General features: G+C 50.2%; 1 protein-coding gene across 1 annotated transcript in view; it reads right to left on the reverse strand.

Moving 5' to 3' along the window:
* prmt3 (protein arginine methyltransferase 3) overlaps positions 1-22,880 on the reverse strand; it is a 55,232-nt gene that overhangs the window by 26,274 nt on the left and 6,078 nt on the right. The window contains exons 8-11 of the mRNA XM_035395875.1: positions 21,941-22,006; positions 20,471-20,592; positions 14,867-14,966; positions 2,056-2,134 (exon numbers count right to left, since the gene is read on the reverse strand). Coding sequence (XP_035251766.1) covers positions 2,056-2,134; positions 14,867-14,966; positions 20,471-20,592; positions 21,941-22,006 — 367 coding nt within the window. The remainder of the gene's footprint in view (positions 1-2,055; positions 2,135-14,866; positions 14,967-20,470; positions 20,593-21,940; positions 22,007-22,880) is intronic.

Consider the following 22,880-nt stretch of genomic DNA (forward strand, 5'->3'; position numbering starts at 1 on the left):
AAACACAACACAGCCACCCGACCGCCCCTTCCCCAGCCCCGCCCCGCCCCGCCCCGCCCCGCCCCTCCGGGAAGCGGGACCGGCTCTCCCCCCCTCTCTCGGTTTCCCCGAGATTTAGCGGCGTGGAGCGGGCGGGCGAGCAATTAGGGGCGCGGGGCTCAGGTGAGAGGGAGAAAAGCGCTGATTGGGCAAAAAAAAAAAAAAAAACGCGGCGGACGCGGCGGGATTCATGGCTTTGACATCCGCGTCCTTCGCGACTGGCTGCCCCCCCCCCCCCCCCCCCCCCCCCCCCCGGGCCCATTCGTCATCCGGCCCCCACCCCCCACCCCCCCGGGAGGGGTCCAGGGATCCTTCATCCCCGGAGCGACGGCTCACGAACTCCCCGGACGTTTAAGGATGAAGGGAGGTTAGCGCCGCGAGGAGAGGGCGCCGCCGCGGAGGGAAGCGGGGCGTGGCCGCGGCGGTCCCGTCTGAAATGGGCGCGAGAGAACAGCCGGTCCAGCAGGAAGCGACCGACACGTACTGTACCACAGCCGTGATGACCACGTCCTTCCTACACAAACACGGGCCTTTTAAGGGGCGACATAGCTCAGGAGGTAAGACCGATTGTCTGGCAGTCGGAGGGTTGCCGGTTCAAACCCCGCCCTGGGCATGTCGAAGTGTCCTTGAGCAAGACACCTAACCCCTAACCCCTAACTGCTCTGGCGAATGAGAGGCATCAATTGTAAAGCGCTTTGGATAAAAGCGCTATATAAATGAAATCCATTTACCAGTCCATTTTAAAGGCTCACTGTAATGATGGACAGAGCTAGTCGTAATTCCAGAACCAAACACTATAAATTTCCAAATTCAGAATTCTTGTTAATTCTACCTTTATTTCAGCAGGGTGGTCGTGTTGAGATTGACATCTCCTTAGCGAGTGAGCCCGGGAGCCTACACTTCCGTGGACTGTGGGAGGAAACCCACGCGGACACAGGGAGAGAACGTGCAAACTCCACACAGGGAGAGTGCTTGCCCCGTCCTGACAGAAGTAATGATACCGAAAAGTGCAATATCATATCTCTCCGTCTCTCCATCTCTCTCCCTCTCTCTCTCCGGCTCTCTCTATCTCTCCCTCTCTCTCTGGCTCTCTCTATCTCTATCTCTCCCTCTCTCTCTCTGTCTCTCCCTCTCTCTCTCCGGCTCTCTCTATCTCTGTCTCTCCCTCTCCCTCTCTCTCTATCTCAGTCTCTGTCTCTCCGGCTCTCTCTATCTCTGTCTCTCCCTCTCTCTATCTCTCTCTCTCTCTCTCCCTCTCTGTCTCTCCCTCTCCCTCTCCCTCTCTCTCTCTCTCTCTCTCTCTCTCTCTCCTGTGCAGAGGTGACCTTTATCCCAGAGGCAGTAACGCCGGTGCCTCGGAACGGCTCCCGTGTCACAAATCATTAAACCGAGGCGGTGACAAGGTGCTGAGCAGCACATCAGAGCAGAGAGGGAGCCGAACGCACAGCGGACACACACACACACACACACACACACACACACACAGGAGCGTGCGTAAACATCACATTAAACCCTTTGAAATGAAACCAGTGGAGTTCTAGAACATGGAATTTAGAAGTCAGTGTTCTAGAACTCCATTGTTTTCAATTACCAGCAGTGATTGTGACATCAGCTTTAGAATGTTCAGTTCAGGACATTCTAATCACATATTTGTGATCTCACACTTTAAAGGGTTGAAGACGTGAGAAGCACTTTACATCTGCCGACAAGATCACATAAACAAGGCCGTATCTTTACGTCCGTCTGTCTTCCTGTCTGTGGTGGGATCTGCCTGTCTCTGTCTGAAAGGGGTGTAAAAATTCTGCAGATGTGTAGATTCCCAGTTTCAGTGCTCACCATCACATTCATCGATATTTCAGAAAAACTGCCTCTTTCTTTTGGGCAGGCATTCTAAATGCAGAAGCTCAAAAACTGTTAGCTTGATTGACAACCCGTCGAGCCAATCAGGCAAATAATGGCTTATGGATGATCGTTGGGAACAGCGAAACTGTATATCCACAATAGTCAGGAACCCACCTGATCCACCTTCTGCCAGGTAGCGATCCCTCGCATACAGCACAGAGTCCAACATGGACTCAAACAGCAGGAAGTAGCCCTGAGGGAGAGGGAGAGGGAGATGGAGGGAGGGGGAGAGAGACAGAGAAACAAAGTCAGCATATTAACAGCAACACTATTAACAGTGGAAATTATTTTGTCAGGCGGTGCGAGTCTGACAAGGAGAGAACCTGGAACCTGCAGAGCATTATGGGATGCACCGCGAAAGGCTGCAAACACCTGCCGCTGCCTAATGTCACCTTAGAGCTCTCTGTGACACGCCCGCTTAACGAAGGTTCCGGAACGTTCTGTACCATCCGCCCTCTGTTCCTCTCTCAGTGGTCTTTAGCCAGGGCTAGCAGATGACCTGGCGGACTCCTGCAGAACAGAGCCTGCTAATTCACGACAGTGTAACCACAGCTGTGGTAATGTTATACGAGCATGTGATTGACAAACCGGTTCGATGGCTCAAAGGAGTTTACTGAACGACTCAGCTGCTTAACTTTCATAAGAAATCCTCCTGCACTGCGCAATTTACAGTATATCTTTAGGAAGGATAGCAGAGCTGTTATCTGCAGATCTTTACCCAGAGGAATGGTATAAAGCCAGTATGGGAGCCGGAGGACTCACTGGATTACTGTATTAGAGTCAGTCCCAAAGAGGACTCAGTGGATGAGTGTATTAGAGCCAGTCCTAAAGAGGACTCAGTGGATGAGTGTATTAGAGCCAGTCCTAAAGAGGACTCAGTGGATGAGTGTATTAGAGCCAGTCCTAAAGAGGACTCAGTGGATGAGTGTATTAGAGCCAGTCCTAAAGAGGACTCAGTGGATGAGTGTAATAGAGTTGGTCCTAAAGAGGACTCAGTGGATGAGTGTATTAGAGCCAGTCCTAAAGAGGACTCAGTGGATGAGTGTATAAGAGCCAGTCCTAAAGAGGACTCACTGAAGTAAATAACCCTTAAGTTACTGCTAGGGCAATAATGAAAAATAGTTTCTAACATCTGAAACACTTGCGATCCTGCCAGGAAGAGGACGTAAGTACATGTTGCTCCCACAGTGAGGATCACAGTTCAAGATCAATAGTTCAGTTGTATTTTTGGGCTACCAAGTCCCAAAATCAACCGTGAAATACCACCTCCACACGAACAGGCTCTTTTGTAGGGTTTCACAGAGAAAGCCCTAACTGAGAGCAGCCAAGGAACTAGGCTGCTATGGTCAGGTGAGGTTAAATAAATCTTTTGGGCCATTTACACCATCTGGCATCAACAGAGGGCTGCACACAAGGAAAAGCACCTCATGCCTGCAGTTAAATACGGAGCACTGATACACCGGGGCTGTTTTGCTGCAATCGGTCCAGGGGAGGGGCTTGATGATGTCAATCGCATAGTGAATTCCACCAAGTAACCAGGACATTTGAGCTAAAACCTGCTTTCCTCCGTTAAGCGAGCGAGAGCGAGGCTGCAGGAGGACGTTCTATCAAGACAACGACCCCAAACATACCCCTCAAAGTCAACACGGAAACGGCTCTGTGGGAACAAAATCGATGCTTTGCGATGGCCTTCTCGGACAGACACCCCATTAAAAACCTGTGGGCTGAACCGAAAATAGTGGTCCGTAAACACAAACCCGAGGGTATGGAGGATCTTGAAAGGTTTCGTATGGCGGACTGGTTTCAAAGGTGTTCTTCAGCCATATATCAACCATTATAGCAAAAGGCTCAGTGCTGGTATCCTTGTCCAGGGTGGCTGCACCAAACACTAATCCTGGGTTTGCCGATAATAATGAAACTTATTCTTCTTGGAAATGAGCATAAAATTAGAAAAAATATTGAAGTTTCCACCGAATCATTGCTAACGTAGAATATTTTCCACGTGTGGAAAAATTACAATATATCTCCTTAATGGTGCTATTTTCTTCAGTCAATGAGTGTACACATATATATATTTATATATTTACTGATGGAGTGAAAGAAAAATGGGTAAATATAAAGATGTAGATAAATAGATAGGTAGGTAAACAGAGCCATACCCAGACAGATAAATGAAGAAATAGACAGACAGATACAACTAGCTATGTGATCTCCAGTAGGGTAATTGGTTGGGCAGCCATCTCATTTTTTTTTAAATTAATGGAATAAACAAAAGGAGAAAAAATGAAGTAATAAGTAATTATCATAATAACTGACAATAAATAAATGACAGACCGCTAAGTTGCGGCATCACAACGGCCCGGAAAGCCAGACGTATTTCGCCAAAACCGTCGCGGTAACACCGTCGAGAGTTCGGCCCCCTTGAAAGGCCCAGGGAAATCTGGGGGGGGGGCCCAAATTTTATGCTGACTTGGCCTGGAACGCGTTCCCCCCCTCTCCCGCTACCCAGAATCCTTTGTGACTGTCGTGACCCCTGCCTGACCCAATGTTCTGCTTGAGTAGAGACTACATTACCCCACAGTATTGTTCTATTATTGCCAGAAATTGAGTTTTTGTCCACGTTGTCATCATGGGTCTCCTAGATTGCTGACATACTGCTTTTCCTCCATCCTCCATGTGAACAAACACGCACATGTACACACACACACACACACACACATACATGCATACACACATACATGCATACATACACGCTGGTGCACGTACACGCACACACACACACACACACACAGATACACATAGACACGCACGCACACACATCCAACGCATACACACACACACGCTGGTGCACGCACACACACACACACACTCACACACACATACGCACAGATACACACATGCTGGTGCATGCACACACACATGTACAAGTGCACACACGCACACACACACGAATACACACGCAAACACACTAGTGCACGCGCACGCACACACACACACGCATACCCATGCACACACAAGCGTGCATACACACACACATAAAAACACACTAGGACACAAACACACACACACACACATATATATATAAACCCTACACACACACACACAGACACAAACACACACGCACGTCCCCACTCAAAAACAGCCTGCCTCCAATAAACCTTCCGCAGGCAGACAGAAAGGGGAAAATGGAATGAACCTCGGGGAGAAACGCCATGATGGACTTCACCTTTCCTTCCTATGGCATTCATTTAGAGCCAGTCAAGGTAGCTGGCAATCAACATCACTCTCTGCAGTCCATAAATGGAGAGGAACCTGCCAAGCGTGCGCTCCAGGATCATAAAATACATAAACGTTGAGCGGGGGGGGGGGAAGCCATAAAAACATGCACTGCAGGAAGGTGCCACCTCGGTGAAATAGGTACAGACTCGCTTGCTTTTAAAAAATAAAATAAAATAAAAAAACGAGACCCGGTCTCATCTCGGGTTCGACTGTTCCTGTAGGGACCGAGTTCACGCACGGCTGACGGGTATCGACGCTGGCCTCGAGCGCGCGTGTCCCGGGGACGATCCTCGCCGATCTCCCCTCATCGATCGGGGCTGCGGCCTGACCGTAAATCTGCCGGTGGAAGCCGCTGAGCCTCACACGCACGTGCTCGTCAGTCACTCTCCGGTGGGGGGAGGGGGAAGGGGAAGGGGGGGGGGCAAGCTCGTTACGGACACGGCCAGCCAGTTAGACGAAGCCTGGCAGGTTCTCGCAAGCATGAAAATCATCTATCGACGGCCGCTTCCCGAATTCACCACGGCCAGCGCACCGTTCGAACCGTTCTGCCCCCAACCCCCCCCACCCGTGACCCCGCGGTGACCCGGCCCGTCGCCGCTCGCTCCGTCCTTGGTCCCGGAACCGTTAGCGGGAGCGGCGGGCGCTCCTCCGAGCGCCATTCAGAATGTAATTTCACAGGCCGCTGCCTCGCCGGCAGGGGGGGTTGGGGGGTTTGGTGGGGGGATGGGAGGGAGCCATCTGGACGAAGATTCGCACCTGACACCGTCTCCCGCGGTGCGCCGGGCCTACCGCCCCTGCCGCGGCTCGCCGGTTAGCCGCGTCGGCTCCTTCCGCCGCGCTTAATTACCGGGAGGGGCTACGGCGCCGCCCGCGGCTCCCCGGAGACGAGCGCTAGCGTGGAGAGAGGGGGGGAGGATCCGGAGACGCGGTGTGGAGAGTTACCGCGCGCGACCGTGGCGGATAGTCCACCCCGCAGCTTTGGGTGGTCGAGCAGTTAGGGAGGTAAACGAAAGGGTTTCGTACGGCGGCAGTGTAGCACAGTGGGTAAGGAACTGGGCTTGTAACCGAAAGGTCACAGGTTCAATTCCTGGGTAGGAACACTGCCGTTGTACCCTCGAGCAAGGTACTGAATTGCTTCATATCCAGCTGTATAAATGGATACGATGTAAAATGCTATGTGAAAGTTGTGTAAGTCGCTCTGCTAAATGCCTGTAATGTTATGTATGGCGACGCTATGACCGTTGACATCGACGGCTGAACGGAGTCTCTCTCAGCCTCCTTTTGCAGTATGAAGAATAATAAGCTCCATAAAGCAGAGCTTCTGCTCGCCATCACAACCGTGCACAGAAAAGGCGTGTTCAGGCGTCCGTAGACCGTCCGGGCTAGTTTTCCTTTAACTGCAGATTCCAGAGAGAAGGACAGCACTCTCCCACTCCCTCCTTTTACATAAATTCATTTAACCACAGAAAACTCCTACTTACTGAAAAAAAAGATATGCAAAGATAAAAGGTTTGTTTGGGTTTTGCTTCAGAATGCCTGGAGAATAGAAGCAGAGGAGTCTTATTTTTAATTTTTTTTTTTTACTGGAAACCAAATGTCCTTCTAGATCCGACAACCTCCCGTAGTCTCGAAACTACGACTTGAAATAAAAGCCACTTTGTGTTCTATCCATTAGAAGTTCTGGATAGGATAGAAGATGGAAAGGACAAGAGGGGAAAAATTTAATATTTGAAAATATTTCAATAGTTCACACACGTGTCCGTGTGTCTGAACGGCTCGCTCCTCTAAGAGCAGGACGGGACCGGGACGGGACCGGGACAGGACCGGGACAGGACTGGGACAGGACCGGGACAGGCCGTTCCCCAGAGTGGCCGGCCGGAATTGAAGTGTTCTGCCTCACAGCAGATCCATTTCACGAGCGGCGAACATGCGGGTGGGAGGGGGGGGGGAATGGGGCGTCGCCGGAGCGTTTCCGGCACATTCCGTCCTCCCCGAGGGGCCTGGAGACGGAGCGGAGCACGAGGGGTGGAACGTGGCGTGCCTTTATACTTTACTTTTCATTAAAAAAAAATTTTTTTTAAGATCCCCTCAGGAAATGGAGAAGAACCCGGCCGGGAAGGCAGTACAGAGGCGGAGAAATGAAACTGTTACTTCACACTAACGGCTGCTGATCTGAGATCAGTCTCGCCTTTCAGCTCAGAGAATATAAGTTTAGGATGTAAATAAGTTTAGGAGGTGGATGTGGTAAGTGTAGGATGTGGGTAAGGGTTAGGATGTGGGTATGAGTTAGGAGGTGGATAAGGTTAGGAGGTGGATAAGGTTAGGATGCAGATAAGTTTAGGATGTGGATGTGGTAAGTGTAGGATGTGGGTAAGGGTTAGGATGTGGGTATGAGTTAGAATCTGGGTAAGGGTTAGGATGTGGATAAGGTTAGGATGTAAATAAGTTTAGGAGGTGGATACGTTTAGGATGTGGATGCGTGTAAGTTTAGGACGTGGCTAACGATTAGGATGTGAATAAGGGTTAGGATGTGGGTAAGATCAGAACGTGAAGTCAGGCTGCATTCAGGTACAGATGGTGGAGGAACCCGATACGACAGAGGTCAACGGAGAGCAAGTTGCAGGCAGATCTTAGTCCATCAGGGACCTTAACGGACTTGCGTCTGATTAACATACGAATATTAATGCGAACGCTCGCGCGGAACACGGTCATTAAGCGAATCGCTGATCTCGAGAGCTCGAGAGGCGGGGGCTGGGCGGGGCCACGGTCACATTCGGCCAATCGCCCGCCTCCAGCTCCGGCCGCCCGTGGCGACGGAAGCAGGCCGGGTGGAAGCGATGTCGTACATGCTGACGCTAGGCGTAGGGAGAGCCCCCCTGCCAGACTCTCCCCGACAGCGGAGGAACAGCTGTTTATGCTAATCTCGTCCGCTAAATTAATTTCCCGCCGACGGAACGCTCCCCTAGGGCTGAACGAGCGCGTGCAGCTAGCAGCTAGCAGCTAGCGCTCAGCCGCCCTGCAGCCAGAGACCAGGAGACCAGCGCTGTGTGCGGTGAGAACTCCAGCGCCGTATTTATTCAACTACGGGCCGGGACCCAAAACAGGACGTGGGCGTGCACGAGGCGGGTCCCGCAATGAGTCTGCAGTTGTAATTAACGGTCCCTGAACGGTGCTAAAGTTCTAATTCGGGTCCCGATTTTGGTAAAAAATTTTTTCAAGTATTACCAATTTGGGCCTCGATATTAAAAAGTTTAAAAACCAGTGCATCAGCTGTAAATGTTAGAAACGGAGGCCCGGTGACAGAAATCTCAGAACGCGATGGGGGAAAAAAAAAAAAAAAGAAGACGTTTCTGGCAGCGAATCAACGGCCTGTGACGCACCGCACCGCGCCCAAGGCAGCGCACGCAAGGCCTCCGAGTGGAGGAGGGAGGAGGTCCACGTCGCTGAAGCCGAATCAGCCGATTCAGCTGAATCTAATTTAGCAGAGCGACTCGCTCAGAGAACGCTGACTCCGCAGACTTTTCACCGAAACGGAGAAGCGCGACACGGCGTTAATTACGCGGGGGTCGTGTCGAAAAACGCGACGAACCGCCCGTGTTTCTGACAAAAAAACGCCGTTAGGGCGCGGAACCTTTAAGCGTACATCGTAAATCACGCCGCTGAGGAAAACCGAACTCGACCTACCCGCCGTCAGCCCACACCTCCCGCGACGGATCCTGGCGATTTCAGAAACGTACGTCAACGTCGCGAATTTGCGCCTCGGTGTCCGTTTCCGAGGAAACGCACGAGCACGCCGCGTCACGCACACACACTCCGAGACGGACGCACACACGCACACGTGCCGTGTGGGACGCTGCGAGCCAGCGACGGGTCACCTGTTGCGTACCGAATTTCAGGTGAAAACTGCACACGATAACCCTTTCACGTACCTCTCTTTAGCGTCTCCCTCAGTTGTCGAGGTTCTCAGTTATTTTTTACTTTCGTGTTCCAAGGCCGGGGTTCTCAACAGGGGGTCCTCAGACCCCTGCAGGGTCCCTGAAGATACTGCAGAGGGTACCTGGCCTGACTTGATATGCAATCACTATATATACTAGATTTGGCAAAATATTTGAAAATATAAAACCTTTTTTTTTGGAAATCTAACCCAGTTTAACATATGATGGGGGTCCCCTGGATGCCTTTGAGCCTGGGTGGGGGTCCCAGTTGAAAACCCCTGTTCTCAGGAACCAGGCATTTCTAGGTTGGGATTCAGTCAGGTTTGAGACCCAGAAAGCACAGACGGAAAGCAGCTGGGCTCCAGCTTGCTCTTGGTAAGTTAAGGGTTAATACTTAATATAACCTATGGCCCTGTTCCTCAAAACACGGTCCTCAAAGGGAGAGAACTGCTGGTTCTCCACCCTCCATTTACCTGGGAGTCAGGTGGGAAGACAGTCCGGCCAATCAGCAGCACTAATTTGTCAGTTCATTACCTGGGAGGAAAGAAAACCAGGGCCGGATTTCGATTTGACGGCCTGACTTGAGTATCCCTGACCTATAGGGTCCCTGAGGTGTTGGTGAGGTCACATCGCTACACGTCTGTTCCTCGGGTTGTCAGGTTGCGTTAAGTCTCACCGTTGCCGTGGAGACTGGAGTACTATGGAGCTGGACAACATGGCATTGGTGGACTGCGCAGTCGTCAAGGCATCACGGTCATTTGAGGAGAGAGGAACACCTCTTGTCTTGTACTCGTCTGGCAATTAAACGCACAAAATCAAACCGCGCGAAAGTGTTGAGAGGCAATTAAAAAAAGCTAATTAAACAGTAACCTGCAAAAGTTTGACAATAAAAACTCCTCAGAGAAAGCCAAGTTCCTCAGGCAAGTTCCCCTACAGAGAGAGAGAGAGAGAGAGAGAGGGAGGGACTCCTTGGTGATTGACAGTGAGGGGGGAGAGGCTGTCCGCTTGATTGGCGGCCGGCAGCTGTGCGCCGGGGAGGGGGAGGGGGGGGAGGCGGAGCCCCGAGACGGAGGGATGAGTGAGCAGCAGACGGGCGGGGGGGACAGGATGACTGTGACTGATCGCATCCACCCTCCTCCAGGACGGGCGCGACCCGCGTCAGGAGATAACGAACCTCCTCCGAAAAAAAGGAACTCCGCCATCAAATCAACTCCCGGGGGCCACACGTGATGTTGGGGGTCGGAGAAGGGGGGGGGGGGGGGGGGCGGCGGAAGGATCCGGCGCCGATTCGGATCGTAATCACTTCAACTCGTCTGCTTATTCACAGCGAGGCCCCCTTTCCACACTGCATATACGGACTTACAGTATTTAAAGACGATTTTTCCCCCCTTTTTCTAGTTTGGTGTCTTTGTGTGACTTTATTTCCTGGTGCTGCATTCGCTCTTAGGAGTGCTGGAGCCGCAACGCGCGCATCGCGGTCATGCGCCCGCCAGCGAGCCGCGCGGTGCTATGAGACAGCCAATCGGAGGAGAGCTGCATCTCTGACAGCAACTGGCCGTCCGTGAGCACCTGACAAGTTTCTGAGATGAATTAACACACGCAGTAAAATGTCCAGTGTTAATTCAACTCTTAACATTTGGTCCCACATTCAAGAATGAGTTGACACTGTTGAGTGCGTGGCTTCCCCCTCAGTGGGTGTCCTGATTCTGGTCGCTGCCGCCCGCGGCGGTGCTAACAGTGTGCTAGCATCTCCTCAGTATCTGTGTCGAGCTGCATTTGGCTCCCAAGTGAACAGCCAAGGTGTGTGAGAGAGCTTTAGAGAAGAGGGAAGGACCACTCATTAATGAATCCATGGAATCCAGACAGCGCCAGAGTCTGCCTGCACTGCTGTTACCCGGGGTTACCGGCAGGCCGAGAATTTATATACGACTGGACCGGCTTCGGTTTCCTCGTTAATGTCCGCGACAGCTTGTAACGTACGCTTGCAGACACGCATTAACTTTTTACTAGCTGGGGCTACCTCTTCAAAAAAAAAAAACGACTTCCTTCAGCCATCGTGGAATCTGTCAAAGTTAATTTTGTGAGTACTGCGCGAAGGAGGAAGGAGGGCTTCAGTGACGTGGCGGTCCCCTGCCTCGGCATGGAACAGCGCCCCCCTCTGGCCAGTCAGAGACTTGCAGCCGGCCTGGAGGGGCTTTGCAGGACCCCTCCCTTGATAACTACGCAGCACAGCAGGGTGAAAGGAACTATAGCTAGATGCACACTAGCGTGATATACGTTGTGATAGATATACAGTCATGAGACAAGTTTCAGTCATGACCGTGCATTACAAAGACACGGTGAAGTGACCAGATCTACGTTACTTTAAGTGGGGGGCTAAATGGTCACATTTTACATGCAAACGCCTTTACATTTCCGTGTTTACACTGATCTAGGGCACAATACTTCACAAATGAGGCTTCAATGCATCTGCACTGAAATCCACAATGCTTTCACCTTTACAGAACTGGACTAATACAGTACTGGGGCTTCAGAAGCACATCTCAGTGCATTCCACAACATCTTCAGGAACGAATGGATTAAAAAAAATATATATTTTTTTTTTATTTTATAACGCAGACTTGCTCGGTGAAAAAATTCATTAGTCACGCTCCTGGCAGGCAATCCCAAACGTCGACTCGTTTATATCTGGCGACATCTCTCTTTTTTTAAAATGGCGTTTTAACGAGCTTTCGGCTGCAAACGGCTGAAAGAACGGAGGGAACCGTCTTTCATTAAATCAAGCTTTTAATTCTGGATTAACGAGCAGGTTTTTGGGGGCTGGATTAGATCCGTGCCGCGACCCGCCGCGACCCCCAGAAACATTCACCGGGTCCCAGAGCTTCATCAGCAGATGCTGCAGCTCATTTAAACCCCCTGCTCTGTGATGCAGCACATTTAAACACCCTGCTCTGTGATGCAGCTCATTTAAACACCCTGCTCTGTGATGCAGCTCATTTAAACCCCCTGCTCTGTGATGCAGCTCATTTAAACCCCCTGCTCTGTGATGCAGCACATTTAAACCCCCTGCTCTGTGATGCAGCTCATTTAAACTCCCTGCTCTGTGATGCAGCTCATTTAAACCCCCTGCTCTGTGACGCAGCTCATTTAAACCTCCTGCTCTGTGATGCAGCTCATTTAAACCCCCTGCTCTGTGATACAGCTCATTTAAACCCCCTGCTCTGTGATACAGCTCATTTAAACCCCCTGCTCTGTGATGCAGCACATTTAAACCCCCTGCTCTGTGATGCAGCTCATTTAAACCCCCTGCTCTGTGATGCAGCTCATTTAAACCCCCTGCTCTGTGATGCAGCACATTTAAACCCCCTGCTCTGTGATGCAGCACATTTAAACCCCCTGCTCTGTGATGCAGCTCATTTAAACACCCTGCTCTGTGATGCAGCTCATTTAAACCCCCTGCTCTGTGATGCAGCTCATTTAAACCCCCTGCTCTGTGATGCAGCTCATTTAAACCCCCTGCTCTGTGATGCAGCACATTTAAACCCCCTGCTCTGTGATGCAGCTCATTTAAACTCCCTGCTCTGTGATGCAGCTCATTTAAACCCCCTGCTCTGTGACGCAGCTCATTTAAACCTCCTGCTCTGTGATGCAGCTCATTTAAACCCCCTGCTCTGTGATACAGCTCATTTAAACCCCCTGCTCTGTGATACAGCTCATTTAAACCCCCTGCTCTGTGATGCAGCACATTTAAACCCCCTGCACTGTGATGCAGCACATTTAAACCCCCTGCTCTGTAATGCGCTGCAGCTCACACACAGCTACCTACAGCTATACGGCTGTGTGGGACTATACAGCTGTGTGATACTTACAAATACATTGAAAATATATTTTTTAATATATTTGAAGTACTGAAGATGTAGTAGTTTATACACTGGTAGGCTGTTTCTAGAAAAAAAATGTATACGGACTATGTGGGACTAAATTAATACATTAAAATATACTGAAAATATATTGTTTGATATACTTGAAGTGCCTGAAATATAGTAGATAATACACTGGCAGGCTGTTTCAAGAAGAAAATGTGTACAGGCTGTGTGGGACTACTTTAATACAATCAAATATACTGGAAATGTAGTTTTCAATATATCTGAAGTTCCTGAAATATATTACAATACATGATTTACAGCTATGGTCTTTCTACAAGACAACTATATGAGCTGTGCGAGACAAATTTAATGCCTTCAAATATAAAACAACATATATTTTTCAATATATTTGAAGTGCCTGAACTATATTACAATACATTATATGCTGGTATGCTGTTTCTAGAAAAAAACTTAAATGGGCTGTGTGGGACTACGTTCATACCTACAAACTTAAATATATTACAATATATCAAGGCTGTTTCTGAACACATACCCTACTGAAGCAAATCCAAAACTGTGGTTTAGGAGTAATAATTTGAGACTAAAGAGATTAAACTAAACACTCTGTAGCAGTCTTGCCAAAGGATTTCAAACCTGAAAAGTAAAAAACCAGGCAAAACCAGCTTATTCGTGTCAACAAATAAGTATAAAGGTGTAGGCCTGCAGTCAGCTGCAAGTTAACATAAGAAAAACTAAAACAGACTCTTTAATATTCAGCTGCAATTGATTCATCTTTAATTAGCAAATTAGGTTTATCAATCGAATACTTAAGTACTTCACTGGCTCTGTGACTGCGGCAGGATAATGGAGGTTCCCAGCGGGGAGTTTTTACAATCCTGCCTCAATTTACCCAGCGGGACCTCACTGCACCACAGAGGAAGAAGGGGGGGAGGGAGGGGTGCAGGAGGCCTACCGAGAAGTTTACCTACCATTCTGACACCAAAAAAAAATTGAAACGTACCGATTCCAAAAAGGAAAATCATCGCAGCTTCAACGCAACAGGTCGCTTTCCCAGTATTCCTCCGCAAAAAAATAACATCGTAACCAAGTCGAAAGAGAAATCGCGGCTGGCTGAATGGAGAAGTCTACGACTCGCCTTTCCCCCCTCTGCCCTGTTTAAAATACCTCGCGACAGGGATTTCTGATTTATTAACGTTCGTGGTCTTAAAGTCGTTAAAGATTACGCTCCCTATCTTTTTCACCGTCCGCCCCGATGCCGCCGCCCCGGAATTTAAATGTCGCTGAGTGACGCGATCGAAGCCTCGCCCGTCACCGGCCCCCCTGCGGGACCCCGGGGCTCCGGAGAGCTTCGGAGACGGAGAGAGAACGGTTCATGAATTAGGCATGACTTCAGTGACGCGGGGCAACCTTCTGTCCGCGCCTTATCGCTACGGAGACTCGCGGTTTAAATGAATAATGATCCCGAGTTGCACTTCAAAAAAAAAAAGAAAAGAAAGAAAGGCTAGCAAAAAAAAAAAAAAAAAATCTGCTTTCACTGGGAAACAAAACGCTTGGTTAAATGTTGTTAACCACAAAAGATAGTTAACAAAACAAAGCTGCAGACAATTTTGTGTTTCGTTTAGTTCGTGTGTACAAACAGAAATGTCAAGTTTGTTCTGATGTCACAAATGACCAACTCTTGTGTCATAATGCGGGTGCATATTCAATTGTTGTTATTATTATCATCACTATTATTATTATTATTATTATTATAGGTGAAGGCATCATAAGAACTGCCAAGTTCCCTGTGTGAGAATACTAGTAGACGAGACAGCTTTAACTCACCATCCATTCGGAAATAATGACGTCCACTTTCTCCACAGGTAGATCCACATCCTCAATCCTTCCTTTGATTAAAGTAATCACGTCCTGAAGGTTGTTCGATCTGCGCGGGAACAATTCAGACACCATAAGCTCGTGGCAATTTCATTATGTTTTTATTTCACAGCTGCAGAATAAAGGTCCTGAAAACCATTCAAAACATGACCCACCACTACACTTATGAAAGCAGAATTGTTGAGTGCGAGGTTCAAGTTCGTTGTTAACGTTCATCACTTTAAGCAAGGTGCGACAAGGGTAGGTCAAAGCCAGAGTTCCCTTCCAATCAGAATCCACTTAAAGCCTTGAGGACAAGATGGATGGATTATTTAGCCAATCAATGACCTCAATGAATCACTGGTACACAGACAGTGAAAACCAGCCAAGACTGCAGGCCCACAGGACTGAACTCTGACATCTACGTGCTGACTGACAGGACGACAAGCCGAAAGCTTTGCAGATTCAACGTCCTCAGCTGGTAAGCTGGTAAGAAATCTGTGAATTTATAATGATATATTTTCAGAACAAAATTCTTTGAAGCAAATTGTAATGTTCACAAAATGATTCAGATTCTCCAATGTATTAAAATGTTTTCAAACATTCAAATATTACAATATTCCCAAGTATATTCAAACATATTTAATTGTTATCCAATATATTCAAACATATTTAAATGTTATCCAACATATTAAACATATTTTAATGTTAACCAACATTCTGATGTTGGTCTGAGTTTGGGCCTCCAAAAACCATGGCATGGCAACATTTTTGGTACAAAATTAACTCATCATATACACTAACAATTAATTTTAAAAAAATGAGGTCCACCAATCACAGAGTACATTGGTAATCACCAACAAGATAGTGCTGACAGTGATTGGTGGATACTGTCTGCCTACTTTTTTTGTTAGTTAATTTGACAGGGAGAAAGCACATTAATAACATTTCTGTAAATGTGCCAGAGCTAGCCAGGGAGGCAAATTTTCATCTGTAGTCCCTGGTAATTCCCACAAACTGGAAGCCACACCCACACACACAAAAAAAAAACTAAATTAAAAAAGTAACCCACCAATCACTGTGAATGTCATTCTACTGGTTACTACAGCTCTGTGACTGGTGGAACTCCTCTCTCTGTTTTCGATAGGTAAGGTGACATCATGACCATTTCATCCCCGTTTTATTATTATCCCTGATTCATGTGTAATAAATGTTCAATTACACAAGCTTAAATCAGTGTTTCTGAGCATTAACAGTGGCATAATCACGAGAAATACATTGCTTCAGTATCATTTAAACCTATAAACACACGAGTCCAATTACTCTGCAACAAATAACTATTTTGAATAGTCAAGAAATGTACTCCACATTAAAACGCATAACGGGCATATTAAACGAAATTAAATTCTAGCAAACGATCATAAACTCGAGCGAATCGTCCACCGTCGGGCACTGCGGAGTCTGCAACAACGCTGCCGCCCGAGTTGTCCTCGGATACACTCCGCGAAGAAAACAAGCGCTCAACTTCAGAAACGGGGCTTTCAAACAAAACAAAACAAAAAAAAAAAACAACAGAGAAAACAATAACAATAGCGCTAACAATAGCGGCAGCCCGACTTCGGAGTTGGAGAACCCCCCCCCCCCCTCGCCCTACGCCGGTATAAATCTCTCCCAAATATTCCATTACGGGGACAGCGAATGTTAACGGGGACAGGGTAATTACTCACGGCCGGGGAAAATTTATTTACGCCGCCCGATCCTTATCTGGGCCGCTCTTAGCGCTATCTCATTCTCCCAGAATTCCACGGGCCCCGCTCTCTCCGGGCCGTAAAGGGAGCGCCGTAATCTCATTAAAAGTGTAATTTAGAGGACAGCGCTGAAGACGGCCGCAGAGAGGGGAGAGGGAGGGAGAGAGGGAGAGAGAGAGAGGGAGGGAGAGAGAAGGGGAGAGAGGGGAGAGAGAGAGAGAGAGAGAGAGAGGGGAGAGAGGGAGAAAGAGAGAGGGAGAGAGGGAGAGAGAGAGAGAGAGAGGGAAGAGAAGGGGAGAGAGGGAAAGAGAGGGGAGTGAGAGAGAGAGAGAGAATGAGAGAGGGAGAGAGAGAGAGAGAGGGAGAGGGGAGAGAGGGAGGGAGAGAGGGGAGTGAGAGAGAGAGAGAGAGAGAGAGAGAGAGAGAATGAGAGAGGGAGAGGGAGGGAGGGAGGAAGAGAGCCAGAGGGAGGGAGCCAGAGAGAGCGAGAGAGAGAGAGCGAGAGAGAAAGTGAGTAAGCATTGGGGCAAAGCAGAAGTTTGCTGCGTTCATCTCCCGTGGGCCAGCGGATCCCTCTCGCGTTACCTGCGCACGCGCTAACGCACCTGGGCGGCGGAGAGACCGCGTCACCCCTGGGCTGTTTGACGCCCGGCCCAGGGGGGTGTGGGGGGGGCTGCATTAGAGCAATCACCTGCCTGTCCTAAACTCAAGCGGGTTTCAATTTGCCATTTTAAGGAGGCCATTTTATACCTGCAGTACCACTGATAACAACTGATGTTAATAGCGCCCCCCGCCTCCCCCCCCCTCCCCTCCCCTCCCCCCCCAACAGTGTCTGATGAAACAATGTACATACAGTATTACTCTCAGATAGAGCCATCTGAAATACGAGCATATTAAAGTACACCAAATTACACCTGATATTAAACGAGCAGCCTCCTGCTTCACTCTTAGAAAGACCAAGACCATTAGCACGGTTGTTTCATAGAGAAATCTTGAAAGGTCTTCCTCCGACTCCACTCTCAACCGCGGTGCGAGAAGAAGAAGAAGCAGCTGTTTTCGGAGGAGAACCGCGGATGTCTACGCTCACCCGAATCACCCGAATATGAATAAATAAATAAACGTTTACGTAAAGCAGGAGGACGCGGGAGACTGATAATAAACCATCGGCACTCGTGCCCTTGGTAAAGTCGAGACGTCGAGGGGCAGATTGACTGATACAGGCCTCACATTTCCATCAGCCCTGACAGCGAGCCAGCGGACTGTTAAATTAAAGCCCTCCCCCCGTGTTCTCCATTTGTTTGATCGTGAGGGGGAAAACGTACACGAAGGACCGCAACGTCATCGCCCCGACCGCGCGAGCAGCTCGCGTCAACGCGGAGCACGCTAACGCGCTAACGCGCGAGGCGGTAAAGTTCGGAGGCCCAGGGCGGGTTCCTGAGGCGCACGCTCCGAAATTCTCCCGAAACGGAATAGCGGGAAATGTCCGCCGCGCCTGTGGGGGGAGGGGGGGGGGGGGTCGGTGAGATCAGCTCCTGCGACTCGGCTGGGGTGCATAAAGGGAACTCTCGAGAGGAGGGCGCGGGCGAGGTGAACGAGCGGTGCATCGTGGGCCGCGTCTTCGGGAAGCGCTACGCTCCCGAGGCGGACGGCTTCCCGCTCGAGCTTTTAAAAAGCGGCCAAGCGGGCGATAACGTCAGGGAAGCCTCCGGGGGGCGGTGGGAGAGAGAGTGGCCCGAACTTCGACGGAGCAAAGCCGGCGGTAGGGGAAGGGGCCGCAGCCTGGGGCCTGGGTGGGGGGGCTGTCAGCGCAGAGCGCCGGGGGAAAAAAAAACAAAAAACGACGATTAACCTTCTACGCGAAACGGGCTTCGACCGCTCCGTCACCCCCCGACAGGCCGGACGCGGGATTTACGGTCGGTTTTGAAAAGCGGACCGCGAAATGGCCGCCGGTGCAAGCGTTAGTTAAGGTTAAAGAACAGGGCCGGCAACCGTACGGCCGTAGGGTTGATTACCGGGTCGGGTGGTGCTGCGGCGTCATCCTTGTGCTTATCGACCGTTTCACCTTCCAGCCGTATAAATGGATTGTGCATTAAAAAAAAAAGAATTCAAAGCTGTGGAAGCAGAAGCCAGGGTTCGGGTTCAAAGTCCTGATTTTGGCCTACGCTGCAGCCAACAGCCCCCCCTTCCCCCGCTCCTCCTACCCACGGGACATGATTCAACCCAAAACGCCACCTCCACCGCTCCCTGCCATCCGGGGTCAATGGCTCTCGCTCGTCCCGACCGCAGGGCTTCTCCACCCTGGCTCCACAGCGATGGGACGACCTCCCCAAACCTCCCCCGTTCCTCTACGCACCACTCGGCCCCTGGCGTGGTCTGAAGACGCCTAATCCTCAGACCGTATCTGGATCGACTCCATCACCGCCGTACAGGACACTCTCGATCTTAGGATCGCTCTTATCGCTCACATCCCTCTATCTGGATCACATCACGCTCGCATCTTCGTCCAGCACTTACGGTATATTGCGCTCGCGTCGTTATCTCGATGCCGTAGGTCTACCACGTCTCGTCGTCACGCCTCAGTCTGGTCTGGCTCGCCTACGCTTAACTGTGCGAACTGGACTTGATGCTCACGGCCATAAATAACTGCTACATAATGTGTACTGTACCTTATCGCATCTGCGCGCCGTAGCTGTTTCAATGACCTTCGGTATGCACTTATCGTGGCTTTGGATGAAAGCGCCTGCCAGATAAATGTCATGCAACGCAATGCAGCGGAAAGCAATGCAATGTAAACGTAATGGAAGTCGCTCTCAATAAGCGTCTGCCGCACGCACGCAACGCAATGCACTGTAAATGTTCTGAAAGCTATTGTTCTTATCCGTTTTCCGGAGGGCTATCACCAGAGGTGAACCGTTCGACTGGGGTTTGCGCCAATGTATTCCGAGCTGATGCGGACGGAGTGTAGCACAGTGGGTAAGGAACTGGGCTTGTAACCGAAAGGTTGCAGGTTCAATTCCCGGGTAGGACACTGCCGTTGTACCCTTGAGCAAGGTACTTAACCGAAAATGCTTCAGTATATATCCAGCTGTATAAATGGATACAATGTAAAAATGCTATGTAAAAAAGTTGTGTAAGTCGCTCTGGATAAGAGCGTCTGCTAAATGCCTGTGATGATGATGATGATGCAAAATGTACTCAGAATGCAAGGGGGATATTTAGTGAACGTTATAACAATGCCACGACATGGCAGCGGAATTGTGAGAACACTTTGTGTTAGTCGGGTTATCATTAAGGAATATAATTTTCTTTTTTTTTGAGCACTCATCACTTGCATACTTTCTTTCACGTTGTTTTTTTTTTGTTCATCTTTATCAAGGGTGGAAATAAAGGAGGACTCCTCCTGTACTGGTGTTGTGAAGATAACATAGTTCTCTACTGCAAGCCCAGAGACCGGGAGCCAAAGCTATTCGGGAGACTCAAAAGCAGTTTCACAATCGGCCCCTACAGACGCTACAAAGAGGACAGTGCTAAATTACTGCGTGACTGCAACATACGAGGCCAGCTTCAAACAGTATACGAGGAAAAACCAGGCCAACGGAAAAAGCCGCAGTCCCTTCAAAATGGAGTATTTCATAGGGAGGGGGCTGATGCATTTTCAGTGTGCTGGGCTTCATCAGTCAGTAAAACGGCGCTGTGTTCGCAGGTGTGTGTGTGAAAGCGTATGAACGGGACACGGTGATAAAGCGCAACGGCGCTAATCGCGGCTCTGGCGCGCCGTACGCCACCGGTAACCCCCCCCCCCCCCCCCTCCCCTCCCCCTCCTCACCGAACGATGTCCATGGCCTGGTAGACGATGTCCGACTGATCCACGGCGACGACCCTGCTGGCCCCGCACCTGGCCGCGAACATGGAGAGGATCCCCGTCCCGCAGCCCACGTCCAGCACCACCTGCAGGCGGGAGGCGGAAGTGCACTTTTTTATACCGCTCACCTCAGCCAGTCGTCACACTCGATCAGACGTCACCTGACGCGCCCGGGGAGTGACTGTTCCTCGGTTTAATTTTAGATTTTTTTTTACCAATTAATCAGGGAATAGCTATTATTATTCAGGCCATAAATGACTCAGTCGCTTCCCTTTTTGGGGGGCTCAGGCCTGATTTTCGCCCAATTTTCCTTTCCGTTTTCTCTGTAAAGTGTCTTTGTGACAGTGTCGCTAAAAAGTGCCATAGAAATAAAATTGAATTGAATTGAATAAATGCAGCAGCCAGAGGCAAATAATGCAAGTATTAGGGACACACACACACACACACACACACACACACACACACACACCCCACACTCACACACACACACACACCCCACACTCACACACACAGCCCACACACACTCACACACACACACCCCACACTCACACACACACCCCACACACACACACACACCCCACACTCACACACACACACACCCCACACTCACACACACACTCACACACACACACACACACACACTCACACACACACACACACCCCACACTCACACACACACTCACACACACACACACACACACATACCCCACACTCACACACACATACACATACCCCACACTCACACACACACACATAAAGACCTTTTATAGCTGGTAGCAGAAGAGAGCATTCAGCAATAAATGTGCTCAGCTAGAGGGCCCCAGAGATATTTTGGGTGCAGAGATCAGCATTTCTGAATTAATCAGGAAAATTCCAGAAAAACCTCATCCCCACGTGCACCCTCCACTCCCCCCCAGCAGGGGGAGGAGTTTCAGCAGAACCCTGCCGTAAATCATAATGATGGGGCCTGATTGGCCGGGGCAAACGCCTCACCCCAGGCGACAGTCACCCGATGGCCAAGATAACGCACCCCCCCACAACCCCCCCCCCCCCCCCCCCCCCCCCATTCAAGATCAAACCCCGCCAGCTCCGCATCCAAGAGGGGTTTTAACCGGTCGGTTGTCGTCGTGGTGACGGATGACCGCGGCTCTGGCGCTAGCTACCGCACCGACAGCCCGGGACGTGCTCCACCGCCCCGCCCCCCCCCCAAATCCCCCCCTCCTCGTCCCCAGCCCCCGTTATCAGGGCCGTGCAGTCCCAGCCCGGCTGCGGAACATTCCGGAGCGTAATAAAAATCCGGGCGCATTAAATCAAGCGCTGTCAGAGGCGCCGGCGCTAACCCAGATAGCGGGTCCCCGCGCGGGACCCCTGCCGCGGTACAGCGGCCCGCAAGGGGGCGGACCTCAAGGCCGGCCCCGCCCCGCCCCCGCTTACCTTGCCCTTGAAGACGTCGGGATTGAGGTACGCGAAGTCCCGGTAGCTCTCCGTGCGCACCTTGTCCTGCGTCGCCCCAGGGCAACATGGAACAAAAATACAAATTAAAAAAAATCAGCCATCCAAATCTCCACACGAGGAGAATAACACAAACACGACAATACGCGCGAGCTTTAAAATGAACAGTCAGTGTCGTGCACCGCAGAAGAACAGCACGTCGAAGCACAACTGGCACGACCGCTGTGCCGTGGGCGGCAATGCCAATTCTGCCAACACTTGGGGGTCCCCGACTTTACCAAATCGCAATAAATGCCGTTTCTTTCCACCCCGCAGTTGGTGCAAAAATGAATCTGTTCTGTACTGGATGTAAACGCATGTCGCCACCTGCACTTGCGTTGTATGAAGAAATGACCCACACGTGCGCTTTACGAGCACTGTAAAGCTTCGTAAATCTACCGGGCCTAAACACGCAATAGAAATGCAGTCCCAGGGTCACCTGACTTGTGCTGAGTGTATAAAATAACTCCAGCTTTAGAAAGCCCCCCCCCACAAGCACCCCCCCCCCCCAACGAGCCAACTTTCACATATTCAGTAATAAAAATTTTAAAAATCTCAAAACGTCTCTGTTCGCCATCAATTGAGCCGAACCTTCAGGCGGAAACGCGCCGAGGACGGCGTCCCGGGCGAAAGCAATTACACTTTATTCATCCCTGGCACCTTATCTAACGCAGCCGCCAGGCGCTATAAAAACTAATAAACCGTCGTCTGGAAAGGAAAAAAAAACAAAAAAAAACACACATCCGCACCTCCCGCGACGCGGGCGAAGGAAGGAGGCCGGCCGCGCGAGTCATCGCCGGGTTCCCTGCTGCCCTGACCCGAATGAAACGGAAGGCGCGACGCCGACGCTAAATTTCCAGACTCTGCTTCGCGCTCCGCGGCT

This window comes from Anguilla anguilla, chromosome 16 (genome assembly GCF_013347855.1).
Source record: "Anguilla anguilla isolate fAngAng1 chromosome 16, fAngAng1.pri, whole genome shotgun sequence".
In the NCBI taxonomy this organism is placed as follows: Eukaryota; Metazoa; Chordata; class Actinopteri; order Anguilliformes; family Anguillidae; genus Anguilla; species Anguilla anguilla.